The 19,682-nt window shown below is 39.3% G+C and overlaps 1 protein-coding gene across 1 annotated transcript; it reads right to left on the reverse strand.

Annotated features, from left to right (window-relative positions):
* Window positions 1-296: 296 nt before the first annotated feature.
* On the reverse strand, window positions 297-19,682 carry LOC121868600 (solute carrier family 28 member 3-like). Its single transcript, XM_042369383.1, has 14 exons — window positions 19,467-19,682; window positions 12,026-12,269; window positions 11,289-11,474; window positions 10,852-10,956; window positions 10,121-10,201; window positions 8,752-8,837; window positions 7,567-7,720; window positions 5,302-5,496; window positions 3,898-4,059; window positions 3,359-3,612; window positions 2,543-2,717; window positions 1,717-1,875; window positions 1,223-1,403; window positions 297-739 (listed from the first exon to the last, which is right to left on the reverse strand). Exons 2-14 carry the CDS (start codon window positions 12,158-12,160, stop codon window positions 660-662), a joined length of 1,953 nt encoding a protein of 650 aa, XP_042225317.1. The 5' UTR covers window positions 12,161-12,269; window positions 19,467-19,682; the 3' UTR covers window positions 297-659.

Here is a 19,682-nt window from a genome sequence, read left to right on the forward strand (position 1 = left end):
TTTAGTCAGATTTTTTTTTTATAGAATTTATAAAAAATTAGTTTCAGTAATTTATATATTACAGGTATGTACAGTATTGTGATTTCAGGATATGATGCATAACACACTCATACACCACATTATTTACATATGCATTATTGTACTGTACTACAGTATACTAATATACTCTTACCCTAACTATCACTGTACTGTATATTGCTAAATGAATCCCATAATAGCACTTACTCAAACTCATGTGGTCCAGTGTCAATACTGTGCAGTATGCACACAAGTTGGAGCAGTCCACACTTATTCCTCAAGTTTTCAGGCACCAATGAACGGCAGTCCAATACCAGTGACAAACGGAGTACATATCTCAGGTTAATCCAAGTTCATTAGATACTTCATACTTGTAGTGGGGATACCAACATACAATACCCTACTCTAAAGTAACATGTTGTCACATTTATGTATATGTAGAAAAGTATGGCTTTTAACATTTGTCTAAATCTCTTATATCACTAAGTGAATATATTAACATATATCTTATGTCTATCAAAGAAATACCACGAGTGCAGCCACTTTTCAGCTTAAACACATGATTAACAACAAACATTACACAAGGATTGTATAGGTAAGTTGAGGCCTTGGGAAACATCCCTTGGGGTAGGTGGAGGTGTTCAAGTACTAAGGGTACTAAGCTCTGTGACGTTGGTAACAGAACTGCTGCTACTGTTGTCTATCTCATTTAGCAACGTACCTGGTGAAAGAGATATTTGGTCATTAGGTACACGACTGCATGTTCTTTGTTGTACAAATGAACTTAAAACTAAGCAATGAATGAGTTGGTAGTACATCAATGAATGTAGGTAAAAATGCCAATAGGAAAATATGGCACCGGAAAAAAGGCATAATCATCCTATGCTATGCACGCCATAGCTCATTAGCTCGTTTGTGGTTCATGAGCTCGAAGTGAAATTTGTTGTGCCATTTTTCCAGTGCCATATTTTCCTGTGCCACATCAATACAGTATATACCTCTCAACACTCAGATCAGATGGTAAGAAAGGCATTATCCAGTGTGACTACCAAATATTGTAGGTTTTCCCCAAGTACTCCAGTTTCCTCCTGTACCAACACTGGACAATGAAAGTAGTAACAAAGAAAAGGTCAAAAGGCCAGTAAGCTGATATGTGGTAGATACGATAATTCAAGTCATGAAAATACCCCAGACATATACTTACCAGCAATACAAGCGGTAAGGAAACAGGCGCAGCTGCCAGCAATCATGGCCCTCACCACCACCTTGGCTAAATCAGCCTTACGCCCTGGGGCCATAGCACCAAACCCGCCCAGGTTGATGCCGATAGAACTGATGTTGCTAAACCCACACAGTGCATACGTGGCGATCACCTCGGCTCGTACCTGTTGGTCAAATGGTTAATAATGTTTGAGACTCCTAGCATACCATAAAATTCAGACCTACATATTCTATATGCAGTATGAATTGCAATTGGCATACTAGCAGGATAACCTTAAGATACATTTCACAATAACATTTATTAATATTCAATTTTTTTTATTAAGAACCTTACGGTTGTGAACCATGTGGAACAAGTAAGGCTGTGAGGGTTCAGTGGATTTGTAACCCAAATTACTACATTGGCACTGCTACTACTATTAATACAATGCTTAAGACTACAAATTATCTTGTTAACATCTCATAGCTGACCCTTACCGACAAATCTCCAGCATTCTTCATCTCGGCAAGTCTGGCATAAGCAACAAACTCATTAACGATGGTCTTGATGCCTATGAGTTCTCCAACCTTGTCACATTCAGACCAGTCCACTCCCATCACCCAGGCTAGTGGCATGAAGATCCAACCAAACAGTCCCTACACAGAGCAAGAAATGCATATTTTTGAGAATTCAAATTAAAGAAGTATTTTATTAACCTCCAAAATCCTAGAGAATTACAATAAATAATATAATACTGTTAAAAAAATTAAAAACATTTACTTGGTATATTTCTACTAAATCCAGAGTCTTGAAGTATTTTACTATCAACAACATTTCCTTGTGAAACCAGAAACGGAGGCATAAGGAACCGTAACAAAGACGTGACGATCGCACACGTGGCTAACGAACCGATCAGTGGTGAAGATATTACGGGCATTATCACTCACTCCCTCACACAAGGAGGACGTATTTATAAGAGCTATTTAATATAGCCTCCGTCCCCTCATTTTAACACTCATAGCTACAGTGATATACACTTGGAACTGTAAATGATATATTTTCTTATTAAATACAGAAAGGACAGTTGGGTTTTGCTACTAAAACCCTATATATTTTTATATGTTCCAGCTCCATTAACCCAGCAAGAATCAACAGTTAAAGGGCCAGTTCAAGGAGGATAAAAGTAACAAAAAGTAAAATATATAAAGATAAGTTTTAGAGTAAAAATACTAAATACAGTAGTGATTGGTTTGGATATCTAATATCTTGAAGTTTGTACTCCTCAGTTTCAGTGGTGTTTGCGATAATTCTCAAAGAACTCACCTGAAGGGAGCAGAATCCAGCCTCAGCACCAGCCAGGGTGCATGACCAGTCAAAGATGCTGCTTAAGAGGGCGATGAAGGCATAAAAAGCGATAAGATTGGCGGCAATGTTGGCCACCAAGGGGATGGCATTGGTCACTCCAACCATGGCAGCATGCAGACAATTGGCTTCATCTCTGAAAGGTAACTTTTTGTATTAGGCTATATGGTTGACCATGACCTTTGTAACATGTTTAACTGATGTACAGTACTGCATCTAACTGACAAATGCTAATACAGTATGAGAAATTAATTGATTTTCAAAATCAGAATTATATATAGAAACTTAACTATGAGTATAGAGTAATCACAATCTAATACAGAACAGTACAGTGATTCCTAACCTGTGCCCGGGTGGACTATTCCCCATAAAAAAAACCCTCCTTTCTTCATGGATATGTAACGACAAAGTGGGGAGGCCGTGTGAATGTAGCAAGAAGAATTAATGTAGGAGAGAAAGAAAGATTACACATGAAGTAATAATATCTTTATGACTGCTCCTCATATTTCCTAAGACTTGATGCCATAGCAGCTGGTTGAGGCCTACCACTGCAACAACCACACAATAAAGTGGTATATGAAGATTAAATATATTATGGACAAAGGGGACTTTGTTAACTACAGTACTTCAGTTTGTTATTATGAATGTTTTTCACTTGTCATGATGAAAAAGTAGACAGTCAGATGATCACCTTGTCTTGTGAGGTTTTTAAATTAATGCTGAATTTGACCTTTGTCCTGACATTATCTCCAGAGAGAATAAGGTTTATCTACCTACCCCTTTTCTATCTTGATATCCTTAACACCAGTTCTGGATTGTTTTGTTTCTGGGTAGAAGAGCTTGGCAAAAGCAAGAGCTGCTGGAGCACTCATAACGGAGGCGGACAACAAATGTGCAGGGTCGACTCCAAAGGAGATGTAGGCAGCGAGAACCGAGCCAGCAATGGTGGCAAAACCTCCAGTCATGACGGCGTGAAGCTCTGACTTGGTCATGTCAGGGATGAATGGTTTGATCAGCAGTGGTGCCTCAGTCTGAGGGTGGTGATGGGAATTAGTAAACGAAATACTGCTTCATAAAAAAATAACTTGTAGCCATCTGTTTATTCTTTGCAACTTCTCACATCAAAACCACCCAAAGGCAGCTATTGAGATTTGTAAGGAATTCTGCACACTGGCTAAGTTGTCCTATAATTACAACACAAACAGTCCTAACTATGGGTCAATCATCTCATATGTGTCACGGTTCTTTCTCTTACCTTCATCAAGTTATAGTGTCAAATGAAAGGAAATCTGAATACTATGTCTTGCAGGACTTACCTGACCAAGGAAGATATTGGCAGCAGCATTGACACTCTCACAAGCAGTGGTGCCAACAGTAACCTGCAGGAACCAGCCCAGCTTGAGCACCACCCACTGCATCACCCCGAAGTAGTAAAGGATCTGGATGCAGAAGCTGAAGAACAATATCACTGACAACACCTGTGGGAGAGATGGTATGTGATAAATACTGTAAGATCCATTCTAACTTGTGATATTTATAAGAAAGTTACAAGTACAGTCTACTGTGTTTATCGTCATTACTCTACCAATGAGTAACATAGCCGAGTGGATACATTGCTTGCCTACTTTCCTAAGGGTCACTGGTTCATCCAGCTGTGAATGGCTAATTTTCTGTAAAGGTAGGAGAGTGAGGATGGTCAGGCACTGTCCCAAATAGGATCTTGGCATATAGGATCCACTCTCACTTTTCACTTTACTGTACAAATATTAATACTGTAATGACATTTACTGAACAGTACTTACCGGTAACAGCCATGTTTCCCTGGAAGTTGCACACAACCCAGCAGTAGTCATTTGTTCAAATCAAAGAACAGTTAATTTTATGTTTAAAAAGGTTTACACTGGTTGACATAATTCCTAGCTGGGTTCTGCCCAGCATAAGTAAGTACCAATGGATTCAGCATATTGTGAAAGCCCTTTGTGACGTACAAAAACAATGCCATTTTAGATGTCACGAGGCAAAGCCCTCTTGATACTCGATCAAATACTGTACACGATTTTAATCATGCTAAATGAGTTTACATTCCAACACTCTTTCAGCCAATGCAAATAAGTATTGTGTTAGTATATGAGAATTCTATATGTTAAAAAAATACCAGGACATTTCCATATCTAGAGTCTATCTAATAGTAATCTTTCTTCTTTATGTAGTACTGTATTTATCTTTTTATTGAAATACAGCACCTCCCCGACTTACGACCTACTTGACTTGCGTCCACCCGCACTTACGACCTGCCTCAGTCGTACCAAAATTTGGTCAAATTACTTATTTTCGAGTCCCAAAGTCACACAGACAAAATTTTCATCTGTAATTCACTTTAAAATGGCTGGCAAGCTTAAAAATGAGTGTTTTGTGGTGCTGAGAAGAAAAAGAGACCCCCATTTTAGATTTTCTGTGTTAATTCAGCATTTCCGACCTACGACCATTTCGACGTACGACCTGGATGTCGGTCCCTAACCCCGTCGTAAGTCGGGAAGCAGCTGTACTGTTCTATTATCATAATAAAATTCCTATACAGTACTGTACACTGTCTCTGAATTTTAAGTTCTACCTGGTTTTGTACCAGTTCTTTTATGCATGACTCATAATATGAAATGCAATGAATAGATGCATTTCACTACCGGTAATTATCCACATCAATAACATTGTCTTATATTTACCTGGAAAGCAAAGATGTGTTGCTCCGATACCAAGGCCCCAAACACGAAACCTGACCCAGCATCAGTGAAAGCAAGGAAGGTAGAGACTTTGTCACCAGCACACTGAAACACTGCCTGACCCAAAGGCCACCGCAGGATAACCAGTCCCAATAAAAACTGCAGACCCATACCCCAAGCTACGTGGCGCCACCTTATCTGGAATGAAAACATTCAATGCAACTCTCCATACACGAACTGTTATTTGTCAAGAAACATGAACTACAAGTTGTCATAAAACAAGAAGTAAGAACTGTCAAAAAATAAGAACTACTGTACAAGCTGGCAAGAAACAAATTAAAAAATGTTAAGAAAGAGGAATTCATGATCGCCAAGCAATATTAACTATGAAATATGAAATGTAAATACTGTACCAAGACCTAAACAGAGAACTGAGCCATAGATATAGGTCCCACAGATAACAGTTATATACAAGCTTGAACATACTAAGGATTTAAAAATTTCCTATAAAATTATCCCTCTGTAAAGGATGAGTGAGGGGCACATTATTTAAAATACTGTAAATATATACACATGGTTATCTTACATTCAGTGCAAATAAAGTACTGTATAAAAATTATAAGTACAAAACGCTTGAAGATAGTACAGGTAGTTACGCAGATTTAGACAAGGAAAAGGCGGATATGTTCAACAAATTCTTTTCCTCGATGTTCATTAGAGAGGATGCGAATAATCTTCTTGTATTTGAGAAAAGACGGTTTAACACAGCGCTGACCCACGTTGTGTTCTCAGAAGAGGGTATAAAAAATAAATTTTCAAATTAAAGGTCCCTAAGATTCCCATCCCAGGCATAGAGCAACCCAGAGTGTGAGGAGAGTTGTGCGAGTTTTCTGAGCCCCTGAAGATCCTGTTCTGTAATGAGCACAAGGTCCCCAGTGACTGAAAAATGACTGACTCCCTTATTCAAGCACAGCGAATGTCAGTCCATGAATAATTATAGGCCACTGAGCCTGATCTGCATAGTGTGTAAAGTACTAGAGAGCATTGTAAGGGATGCCATGATAGGACATTTACTACGAAACAACCTTGTAAAAGACTGTCAACATGGTTTTATGCTGGGATGTTCCTATTTAACATAATTACTCAAGGTGCTGGATGTTTGACCTCAAATTCTGGAAGAGGGTGGGAATATCAACAATATATACTGTACCTAGATTTTGCCAAGGCTTTCGACAGCGTATCCCCATGAAAGGCTGAGAATTAAACTGGAAGGGTATAGGATTCGGGGACGCGTCCTAACATGGATCGGAGACTTTCTTCATGATCACAAGCAGTGAGTGGTGATTAATGGCACGAAATCGTCAAGTGTTCCCGTGACAACAATGATACCACAGGGCAGTGAATTGGGCCTGTTTGTTTGTTTCATAAATGACATGCTGGAAGCAATACACACCACCATACAAATGTTTTTGACCGATGCCAAGTTATTCAGGGAAATTAAGAACCAAACAGACTGTGAAGAGATACAGAAAGATCTCTGTCAGCTTCAAGAGTAGTCAAAGAAATGGCACCTACGTTGTATCAACAGTAAAGAGTGTATCACATGATCCAACTGGACAAAGAAACTGCATTAATAGAGACCAAATGTGAAAAGGACCTTTAAGAGTAAGGTGCTTCCCCATCTGGTCCCTGATATATGCTAGAGACTCAGTTGATTGAGAATATTCAAAGGAGGATCACCAGACTGGTGCCTGCATTCTGACACCTCAGTTTCCGTTAGAGATTAGAATGCTTGCAACTACCTGGCTTAGGCTATAGGTGGGCAAGGGGTGACTTAATTAAAGTTTGTAAACATCTCAAGAGGGCATTACTCAGTCGAATGTTCATACTTGGAGCTGGAGGATGCCTGCCCCACAAGGGGTCACAGTTCAAGGTTGAAGAAGCCACAAGTCTAGAAAACTGTGAGGGCGAATTTTTTCAGAATGAGAATTGTAAACTCTTGGAACAATCTGCCAGTGTTGTGATGGCACCAAGTGTGAGCTCTTTCATGACCAGAATTGAGCAACGCTGGAGCAGGTTCAGATATATTCAGGACCCAGTGCATGCCCAATACGTACTTGCCAATAGTGCATAACAGAGATGTGACTGACCGTCCAAGTGGCTAACATGCCGATCATTGTCGAAGAGGAAAAAAGTAATAAGTAAAAGTAAGTAAAACTGCATCCTCAGCAATGTACAACACGACACAGTTCAGACAAAGACCCTCACCTTGCGTGGAGCAGCGGAGAAGAGGAACCCAAAGAGGAGGAGGACGGCGATACCGAAAACGGAGATGAGGCGGTGAGGTTCCTCCTTGGCATCCACTAACAAGAAGATTACCACTGCACCCACCAGACATAGGTATACCAGCAGTCGCACCCACCTGTTAACCACACATTGTGTTAAAAAAATACCATTAGCCCCAACAATACACTCTGTGTCAAGAGATCCATCAATAACCACAACTAAACACTCAACCACTGAGTCTATTGTAACAACATTTCTATTTTCTCTCGTTATCGTGTGTGTGTGTGTGTGTTAAACTTATACATCAGTTATAACACAACACAACACAAGTAGCTTTCAGAACCACCATTACAAATATCTCAAGGTAAAGTAAATCTCTCGGTAATATTGCAGTAAACAACAACCACAGAATTCTGGAAATTCACTACACTCAATTGATATTACTATTTTTTCTATGATCATTTTCTTATCTTACACTTTCTTTGCAAATTGATAATAAGGAAGTTATTGAATTTTAGAAAGAATAAAATCAAAGCACCTGTTGCCCGTACACTGTTGCTCAAATTGTGTGACTGTAACGACTATTTGTATTTTCGTGGAGGCTGACCACGTGACTCTGGCTAAATAAAAAATGGGTGATTTCCGATAAAAACGAATGTCAGATTTCAATCAATCGCATCAAAAAACATCAGAAAACTCTTTTTTTTCAGATTCTTTGGTTGCTGTAATCTGCAATTTCGCCTATCTCTTTATGCATACAGGTATTTATATCAAGGTTAAAACATGATTACGGTATATGCAAATGGCCATCTTAAGTTGTATCTAGCTATATTTCACTTCACATCTGAGTCATGACACCACCATCACTCCATAAGTTCAGTAGTTTTTAGTTACTCTTCTAATCATATATAAATTAGTTAAGTAGTTGTTAGATGCTGTGAATTGTTATTACTGTAGTATGTATGTCGAGACACTACCATAAGAATACTACCCCGACCTGTACCGTACATTAACCTTTGTTATGCTTCTCGTATGTTTATGTGTACTCAACTGTTACTGATGCAGGTGTGGGCATCTGGGATAATAAATCAGGGGGAAGTTAATCCCATGTATTTAACTATAATTTCTTCCCATTCTCTCTCTCTCTCTCCCCTCCCTCTCTCTCACCTGTGCTGCCAGAATTGGCCACCCAGCACCACAAGCTTCTTAATAAAATTCTTGTACAGGATGGCTCCCCACAGCGGCTTCACCACCTGCAGGGAAAGTTTAGTGTCAGTTGATGATACAGGAAGGAGTGGACACAAACAATAGCCTGAAGTAATTGTTGGAGATTAAAATCAAAGCAAAAAATAAAATAAACACATATACAGTTAAGTTTTAAATGTAATTATGGATTATTTTGAGGATAAAAGAAAAGATGCTCTACTAATCACTGCCATGATTCTTAAATACATGATGTGAGATTTTCCAACATGGTCTCTATGTATGTTTCGTAGATTACTGGAAATATGAACAAAATACATGACAAGAACACCTAGTGATCCTGTAATATGTATTTTCAGAGATGGCAATTATTAGAAGGAATGAACGGTGATACACATACAGTATTTTACTTAATGATTATCTATTAAAAGCAAGCAAGAACCCACCTGCACCCATCATTAATTCATTATCAACATTTTACAGCCAATTTCTACACTTGTGTGGGTTAACCGCACTTACCTGATGGCAGCTCTCCATGCTGCACTGTGTCCTGCAGTTTCTCTTGTCAGGTTCTAACTCTATTGTCATTTCTTACAACCTCTCTCCGTGTCATACTTGGCCTGCTCTGGCTCTCCTCCCTTGCACATTTAGACTCTTGTATCTCTTGACACCAATTAGTCTCGCCCATTCTCTCCATCAAACCATCTCGGCCTACTTCTACACAAAATTTTAGCAATGCTCTCATACCCAACTGCCATCTTAGCTCTGAACAGGGTTCTTATCTTACAGTGTCACACCAATGTTACACTGCAACTGCACCTCACCCTTCTCATTTCAGCTTGCTCAAGCCTGCACAAGTCATCCTCTTTAACCGTTCTACTGCTATACGTATAACATCACATTTCCATTGCCAGTTGCATACATCTTTTCCTTCACACTGATGGAAGGTCCTCTTGCCGTCATTAAAGACAGCAGTTCCTTAAACTTCCTTGACTCTTTCAACTGAGCAAGCTTCAGCACCCCCTCCATCATAGATCATGTCACCCAGGTAACAGAATTCACTGACACAGCCCAGGGACATATCCTCAATGTTGACTTTCTCCAGCCTTGCTATGGTCACATGGTTACCTGCACATACACAACACTTAAAAGTTAGCAACATCCTGCAGTCTGCAAAAGCACTACACTGCACATCTATTGATTTATCCATCCATCCATCTATGTATCCAACAATACCCGTCCATCTGTTTGTCTGTCTATATATCCTACGTCTATCTACAACAGCCACTCTCCAACACAGGCTTCATAATGGTCACTAAAGCCTCTCACTCACCTGGAAGTACAGAAGACCCAGACCCACGATGCCTGTCAAGATGATGAGGAAGCCATCCCCCCTACACCAGTAATCCTCCTCCTGCAAGTAAAGTATGGTAAGTGATTTAAGTCAACCAAGTTAAGTACAGTGAGTAATGCTGATAATTTAAATAGCTGAAGTAAGAATTTTAAGTTATGGAAGGAACTTAAGCAGAGCAAATTAAGTGAGTGAAGCAGATCAAGTAAAACAGGTATTTTAAGGAAGATGAAGTTAAGTATTTTAAGACTGTTTAAGTAACTCAAGCATAAGTAAAACAATTACTTTAAGGATTTAAATAAAGTAAAGGTAATCCAAATAAAATAAGTAATTAATGAAGGGTAGATCAAGTAAACAATTATGAAAATCAAATAAAATACATAAGCAAGTAGAGTATTTTGATAAAGTAATTTCAGTAGCCCAAGTAAATCCTAAAACATTACTGCACTGGGGTGGGGTGTGGGGGTGGGGTGGGGTGGGTGGGGGGGTCGGGTGGGGTGGGGTCGGGTGGGGTTGGGTTTGGTGGGATCGGATTAAGTTAGGTTATGTTAAATTAGGTTTGGCTGGGTTTAGTTAGATTAGGTTTAATTGTGTTAAATTAGGTTTGGTTACATACGCGCGCGCACACACACACACACGACAACTTTTTAAAATATTAAAATACGAGCCCTTGAAATTGTGAGGGGACAGGAACCAGGTGTGTGGGGACTTACTTGTATTTTGGTGTGGATGGAGAGGACGGCAATGAAGTAGGCGACGTAGAGAGTAGCCAAGACAGACACCACTAGCCGCCGCACCCACACCTTGACCTTACCATCCTGTAACACAATGGGTACAGTCACACTTTGTATTCTGTAACGTAATAGGAAGTCACATTATGTATTCTTTAACATAGGAGAGTCACAATATGGACTCTTAGCACAATAGGAACCAGAACAGTGCCACCTTGTTTTCTGTAATACAATAGGTACAGTGACATTTTACATTCTGTAACATTTTGGGTAAAGTGACTAAGTGCTCTGTAACGGGGTATGGTGACGGTAACAAACTTGCAATTCGGGCACATGTGATAAAACATAATCTAAACTCCTGAAAATCATAAGTGAATCAAATTTAAATATTCATGAGCTAAGAATAAAGATCAACTAACCTGATTGACGGAGTTCATCCTCTTCTTCATATCATGGTAACATGGGAGGAACGTGAGGATGTTGTTGTCCTCGTCGTCTTCCTCTGCTGGCGGCTGTCTGGTGTCAACTTCATCGTTGTGGCCCGGGTAGAAGTTGCCGTAGTTGTCTCCTGGGGGGTACTGGGTCTCCGCCCCCACCACCACCCTCTGATGACATAATTACCCACAACAGAGTCACAGTCTGGCTTATAACAGGTTCCTACGTTAATGTTTTATTTATCCCTAACGAGGTATACAAGACCTTAATCTGTGACACACAGATGGAGCCTCAAAGGTTCTGCGGTTAATACGGCTCCTTAAGTAGAGCTATGAGAATGTATAACCGGTTCATTAAGCACAAAATGAAAATGAAAATGGCGTTGAAATTGTGACGATATTATTGACGCTAGATATGTCCTTTATCTTGAGGACTGTTAATAAATTGGCGCCAATATGGTGAAAACCTGGGTTAAGGTTTACATACTGTATCTACCGAGGCGGGTGTCAGTACGTGTCTTTATAACAATGGCGGACGTGTTGTCATTGCTTTAACTGAACTCTCGTCTCGTTCCCTCCCTCCTTCATCCCTTCTCACATTACTTCCCTTCATCACCCGCAATCGTCCCTCTCCCCCTACCTCTCCACACTCACCAAGTCTCTCTCCCCCTCCCCCCACCACACTCACCAAGTCTCTCTCCCCCTCCCCCCACCATACTCACCATGGAGTAGTCGTTGGGTTTGTCGTTTTTGTTTTCCAGGGAAACCGGTTTGTCCAGCCCATTACCCACTGGCACCACTACGTCGTTTTTCTCGTTCCCATCCTTCATGAATCCTGGGTTGTCTAGCCCAGACATCCTGCTTCCTTACTCTCTCTTCTTTCTGGTTCCTCTGGAGCACTTCAATGTACCCCTCGTGTCCTCTTGGTTGCCTTTGGGGTATTTGAGATGAAGTGCTTTCTTTTCCCTGCGGAAGATAAGTGTTGGATCAGTCATTAGCTGTAGGGGAGTCATCTTGAAACACACACACACTTAAAACACAAGAATAAACAACACACATAGTTAGTGGTAGATAAATGTCAAGTCCCAGTAGTCCCCACAGGAGGGGTCAGTGAGGATGGGGTGAGGTAAGATGAGGTGGACGCTGGGTAAAGGCTGCTGTTGGTCAACAGTGGTGAATGAAGGTCGCCCACTATGCTAAGGCATCAGCTTTCTGGGGTGTTTGTAATATGGAGCCCGAACATACAATATACGAGACAATGTCAAAAGGTAAAAGTAACTTATCTACTGTAGGTACTGATATTATCTGGGGAAGGCCGAAACGATTTTAGTTACCTACATGTTTTAAATCTTGCTCATATCTGTCTTGTCCCTCAGCATATACATTTTCATAGGTATTTTTTCAGATTGCTCAATTTGATAGAGTGTATGAAAAGCCACTCCATATTTCTACATTCTTATTGGTCCTGAAGAAATAATTAACTTTTTGTGTGGATTCGCACCTACAAGCTAGAACAAGATCAAACAGCGGAACTTAGGAACTTGGTCAAGGCGTGCGTGGGGGAATTCTGACGTCCTAGTGTGGTTTCTCAAGGTTGTATTGCTGTACCGCGTGAGCTTAATACCCACTGACATATTGAGTGCAGCGGGAAAATCTGCCATGATCTGCATTCCATAACAGTAGGTTGCGAATCATGTAGATGGTCAAGCTGTCGTCAATTTGTGGATTATTATTTACCACAAAGAACAGTAATTTTATCAGTTTTATGTATGGAAAACAAAATATAAATGAAATTATAGGGCATCTATTAACACCATCAGGAAATGAAGAAGGTCGGGGACGTCGTTCAAATTTTTGTTCCGGCGTCCTCTATTTACTTTTTTTTTACTTTTATCCTCTTCGCCACTGATCGGCTTGTTAGCCGCTTGGGCCATCGGCCAAGCGTTCTTTCTGTAATACGAACAATAGCCTGAGAAGTGTGCAGGTTTGTTCATAATTCGTGTGGTTGATGAATTTTGTGGGTTACCTTGTCTCATAACCGAGGATACGGGAATGGGGTGCAATTGCGATATACAGTAATTATGACTTTACATCTTGTGTCGAAAATTGTCGTGATTAGTTTCAGAATTAGTAACTAATTAGAGGGAAACTAACCAAGGGACTATTGAAAATTAAAGCGCAGTGTCGCAATAAAATAGAAAAGGTTCAGGCAGGTTGTTGTGAACCTGGCTGCCCAAGCGGTAAACACATGATGTCACAGCCATTGTCTGCTCTTCATAACCGGGTGATAGACTTATGCCAGTGGTGCGAGCTTGCCTTGAAAAATCTGGTTTCTTCTCGGTGGCTTCTCGTAGACTAACTGTACTGATTTTAATTTTGGTGTGAAGAGTGATGTGGCACGTTCCTGCTCAGGATAAGATGTGCTGCTAGCCTACTCATCAGGGTCAACGTTTGGCAAGTCTACCTCTGTCTTCTTCCCGAGGCGCTGCAGACAAACTTACACACTTCACATCATATTCAATGTATTTAGCTCATACAGTATATTTTTAATTATTGATTAACTTTCTCATTGTGTAAGCTTAATATGCCTATAACTTCCATTTTTTATCTGAATCGGAATAAACCAAATCTTGATAACTTATCCGTTTCTATTTTCGTCTAGTTATTGAATATTTAATACCTATATTATATCCCTGACTTAGTTCTTCAGTGGCGGATTAATAGTTTTTCTACTACTACAATGTATCCAGTTAGAATTCGGATTGACCATAATATAATTAACCCACATGACTGTCCTCTGTTTATATAATTTCTACAATGTATTATTATGACTGTCCTCTATGCCTGTCTAACTACTATCATCAAATTGATTGACCCCTAAGTTACTATTATCCACCCTTTTACTGATAAATCATTCTAACTATAAACACCAGCTTTAACGCAACAATTAGGGCTTAGGCTAATCACTCGAGCATAATGTACCATACAAATAAGTGTTTTATAAGAGGACAGTTTATAAATATTAAGTTAATATGTTATTCATGCTTAGTAAGGTCCCACTGGACTACATTATATTGGCGAGGACATTTCCGGGGACGGAGTCAGACTTCAAATAATGTACTGTACTCGTATCTTATCCATAAACACAATAACGCATCATGACCTTTACCTTGTTAGACACTTTTTATACTTTTTACAACAACAACAAAACGAGCGTGTCAACACATGAAAAAGATAAATTACGGGAACATACGGTAACAAGAGAGCCAACACAACAGCAACATCAGACAAGTCAATACACAATGAAAGAACTGCAAACAGATTAGTAAATACCGGTGAAAAATACATAAAAACCAGACGCTATATTGCCAAAAGATTCATTAAAAATCAAACGGAAGAAACTGATATACAGTACTGTGGGTAATCCTCGTTTTAGCCAAGTGTTAGCAGGCGTACCAACAGAACAGATAACGCCTCTGGGGAAGTTTTGGGTGACTAACGTGACCCTGAAGCCTGGAGAGTTTGTGGATGTTCTTAGGTATAGGTGTATTTCTGCCAGTACTTGTTTGGATTGTTTGATCGTACAAGTTACCCGGAGACGATCTTCATATAATTTGAACCCGGCGTATAATTTCACACCTAGGGATAATTAAATTTTGATTACTAGCAACTGGTCGAAGCTTGCTGTTATTGCAGTAGAATGTTCTATCACTGGACATTCTTTATTTACCCACTAGACTTAATCAACGCAAAATGTGTGACGCCAACAAATAGGTCACGTTGGCATCAAAGATCATACCACCTAACACTCTTAATCTTATCAGTTGCCACCTAACACCCTTAATCTTTATTGGTTGAGTATGTGTTAATAATGTGTGAATTTTTTTTGTTTACCGGCCTGGTTGTACGTTTAAAATTGCAATATGCAATTCGTGTTTTCCACCACACTCACACTTTCTTGCTCAATACTTAACACTGGCTTCCCGTACATTTATTCACTTTCACCGCTGCGTTGAGATTCCTTGTGACGTCAACCAGGAGGCAGCTCCCACACGCCACGTTGCCAGATCACTACACCATATTCCTCAGAATTTCCCGTGTGGGATTTTACGCATCACGTAAAGTCCGTTGAGTTTATTCATTATACCATCGTCATTCAGGTATTGCGTGCGTGCGTCCTGTCGTATGTTTTGTTACTCTGCGCCAAAACTAAGGACTCGATCGTGAGCTTTGCAGTAATTCACTGTATTGTTCATGCTCAAAGTTTTTAACTTAGCTTTGTCATCATTGTCAAGTCTATTATTAAAAACTGGTTATGTTCTGTTATATTGCACAATTCGGTACGTATATCAATAGCCTTTAGCTAAATATATCTAAAAAGGGTGAAAAATGAGGGTCACTTGTTTTATAATTGTCTTTTAAACAATCCAGAAACAGTTTATTTAGAATATAAATATATTAATATTAAATTTTGACATCAATTTGGTTTGTTATCCTTCATAAATTATTTAATGCCGTAGTCTCATAGTGTTTATTAAGCAAATTAGTGATTTAAAATTCTTATTCCGCTCGCAGAAATCAACTCAGGAATGCATAAAAAAATATTTGTTGAAGAGATTGTGGTTGCTTTACCCATTGCTAAGGGAGGTACTACCGCCTGGGAAGATTGTGGAAGCATAATGTGTTGTCTATGTTAGATCTTGCTGCCACATGGCATCACGAAAATTGTGACAAGTCCCAGGTTGCTGATCTGACTTTCTGTCTCATTTACACACAATTGCAGGGTCTCAATTGTCTCTCTTACTATCGACAACACAACATACTGTACATATATTGTTCCTCACTTTTTATTTTTTTTCATTTTGTATTTCTTTGTGGTTCTTTATTATTATTATTATTATTATTATTATTATTATTATTATTATTATTATTATTACATTTTCGACCCCCAGGCCCCGATATGGGTCAGTGACCTGTGCCTGGGTGGGCTAATTCCCGTAAAAAATAAAACACCTCAAACTATTCCATCACGACACTCGCCTACGAAACGAAAGTGAGTATGATTCGTTACTAAAATCTTGTTTAACTTAAGAGCAAAATAACCATTAACTTTTTACTTTTATCCTCTTCGCCACTGATCAGTTCGTTAGCCGCTTGGACGGTCGGTCACCTGAATGTATCTGAACCTGCTCTAGTGTTGGTCGAATCTGGTCTGGAAACAGCTCACACTCGGTGCCTTCACAACACTGGCAGGTTGTATATCACGAAAGCTCCTCAAACCACCTTTTAAAGTTTAAGTGAACGAGTGATGGTTTCTCAGTGATTATTTTCGGTATTATTTTACTTGTTGCCACAAAACGAATCTCTGGAATTTTATAGTTGCATTCGGTAATTATGACAATTCTAAGACACTTTTCTTCTGGGGCATTTCTGGCGCAAATTACGTTTAAGAGAGATGTTTAACATTTTATTATGTATGTTCGTACGTGGCAGTACACACCCAGAACATCGAACGGCTGTGGAGCTCCCCCGTTTAGGTTAGATTCAAAACGGTTTTCCAATGGTTTTCGATGTGTTTTGAACACTTTTTACCTTGACTTTTATAACAATTCTCTAGATTTTTTAGCTGGGAGGGAGGGGGCTTAACTCAGAAACTATTGATTTGAGCCAGAAATTAAGGTCAAATTCGTTCATATAACACACCAAAAACCATTGGGAAACAGTTTTAACTTCAGTTTCGTACAGTGACATGTGAATTTTTTCTGGTAACTTTGACACTGCCCGCCTTTGTTTTGGTTAAAATTTATCCTTAAATTTCGGGTACTTATTGCTAATCTGGTATTCGGAAAAATTATTGTTTTGTGGAGGGAAGAGGATGAAAGAAAAAGAGGGAGTTTTAGCAGCCAGGGTCGATCCAACGAATTACCCAAAAGTATATTAAATCAGGGTAAAATCTTAACGAATATATGTTTTGCATCAATAAAACCTTATTAATAATGTTTTCATTGAAATGTAGTCAAAATAATTAAATAATAAACAGCAAAAAACGCTAAATTCCAAAGAGGCACCTAACCAAAATGGAGATATAATTACCGATGTTTCTGTTACTTTGGGGTATTTAGCATAGCCGTAGGATTTACTTTTCGTTAGGTTAGGTTAGGTTAGCGAAGTGCATCACGATGGATCTGAGTTATCTCCCTTGTTCACGAACTCTGGAATTTAGCGTTCGCCAATACTGAAAGTTTTTCGCTGTTTATTATTTCATCTTACAAATTATTTTTACAAAATTACACTAAAAATATTATTAAACATGTTTTGTGTATGTATAACAGATATTCGTTAAGATTTTACCCTTATTTGCTATACTTTTGGGTACTTTGGGGTACATTTGGGTACTTTGGGGTACATTTGGGTACTTTGGGGTACATTTGGGTACTTTTGAGTAATTCGTGGTTCCCGCCAGGGTGCCTTGCCTTACAACACAGAATTTAAGCTCTCGGTAACTACAGACTACACACCTTGGTAGGTTAATGTTCCTTTCATTACTAATGTTTGGATGTAAAGATGAAGATGAAAATACGGGTGACCTTATAAAGGCATCAGCACGAGGGACGACTAAGTAGCCAAATTATTTACAACTTACTTTTGTAAATTGAAAAAATCTTATTTCAACAACAATAAAATATTTATACAAAAAGAATCCCCTGAAGAATCTCCACCCCAGCTCATTTCACCTAAGATTAACTATCCTACAGGGTATAAAATAAGGGAAAAAATGATCACTGCAGACCAAATAGTCATATATCTCATGTGAAACAGTGTTGCCAGATTTTCATAAGTAAATTATCGTACCGAAACCACAAAATTAGTTTCTTGGTCACTGTAATGATGGCTAATAATACAAATTTTTGGAACAGTTTATCATTGGTTTAGTTTAGTAGTATGTCTTAACTGCACGTAATCATCATCTCTGCACTTATTAGATGAAAACATTATACACTTCCTTTATACCCTGCCATCCTAACACTTTGGGGGACGAGGTTAGGTTAGGATTATATCTAGGTGTACAAGGATGCTCGTCTCGCAAGAGAGTAGTCCCGGGCTTGATTCTTGGGCATGCAGTGTGAAACTATGGACAAGTTTCTTTACCCCATTTTGCCTGTCGACCCAACAGTAATATGGGGCCTGGATGTTAATCGATTTGCGGGTCGTGTTCCGGTGTAAAGGTTAGCCAGTGCAGTTGGCGAGTTGTCCGGTCTTTTCGGACTCTTTCTTGACACATGGGTCATGCAACTTACTCGTTAATTTAAAGCGTGGTTGTTGTGTTGGCGACAGATTTTACACCTTGAACAAATTCACGCCTATATACTGTATATGTCAAATAAGCTTGGGTGAAGATTCTTCAGTGAACCCAAATAATACCAACACTTCCAGTAACAGAGAATCGCTGTGCTACTGATGCTAGACAACAGTACTGTACTACAATTATGGGGGGGCGCGCTGTAAGCCCCCCTATTTTTTTTTTAAATCCGACCAATATCGTGGGCATTTTGAGGCATTCTGAAGCCATGTGCACTTAATATTAAGAGATATCCTGAGGTTAATAGTAGTTACTTTTTATTATACAACAACGCCTGAGTATAATACTACATTAAAGAAAAAGTATTGGAATTTTCTGATGAAAATGGGGTCCGGACCCCAGGAACACCCGACAATAAAGTAAGTTTTCCAATTTTTTGTGACTTTGTGACACCAAATACTAATCGAGAAGTGATTGGCAGTCCGATTTATTCATGTAGGACCATTATTTGACTTCATTGCGGCTACATTTGGGTAATTAGTCGGTCCGGTTCCCTGTCCGCTTACCTCTTACTAACGATCAATGCGAGTTACGTTTCCAACCACTTATTTCATTAATCAACAGTTTCTTTATTAAATCCATGAGGCTAGGAATAAGGTTTCTTTCGTAAACCTGGATCTATCAGAGCGGGACCGAGCTGAAAGTATCGTTTGTGAAGTGTACCTGAGCAGCTGAGATGGCCCGTGGAAGGAAAGTACAATAGTCATCGTCTGTATTGATACTATCAATGTTCTTCCTGCCGCTCTAGGAAAAATCTGCCATTATTTCTTCAAGCTGACAACATCAAGTCAATTAGTACTTACCAAATAAAACAGTAAAATTCACAGGTAGCTCTTCAGTATTTTCCTACGACGAATTGAATGTTCACTGAGACTCCATTACAGACGCATCCTTGTCAAGGTTAAAACAGCTTACACAGGATAGGGTACAACAACTAAGAGCGGATATAGTAGTCCCAAAGCTCAGCACGTTAGGTCCTTACTCTTCGGCCACCGTTTACCAACTAGCGAATGTGGAAA

Source organism: Homarus americanus, unplaced genomic scaffold (genome assembly GCF_018991925.1).
Source record: "Homarus americanus isolate GMGI-L3 unplaced genomic scaffold, GMGI_Hamer_2.0 scaffold59495, whole genome shotgun sequence".
Classification (NCBI taxonomy): Eukaryota; Metazoa; Arthropoda; class Malacostraca; order Decapoda; family Nephropidae; genus Homarus; species Homarus americanus.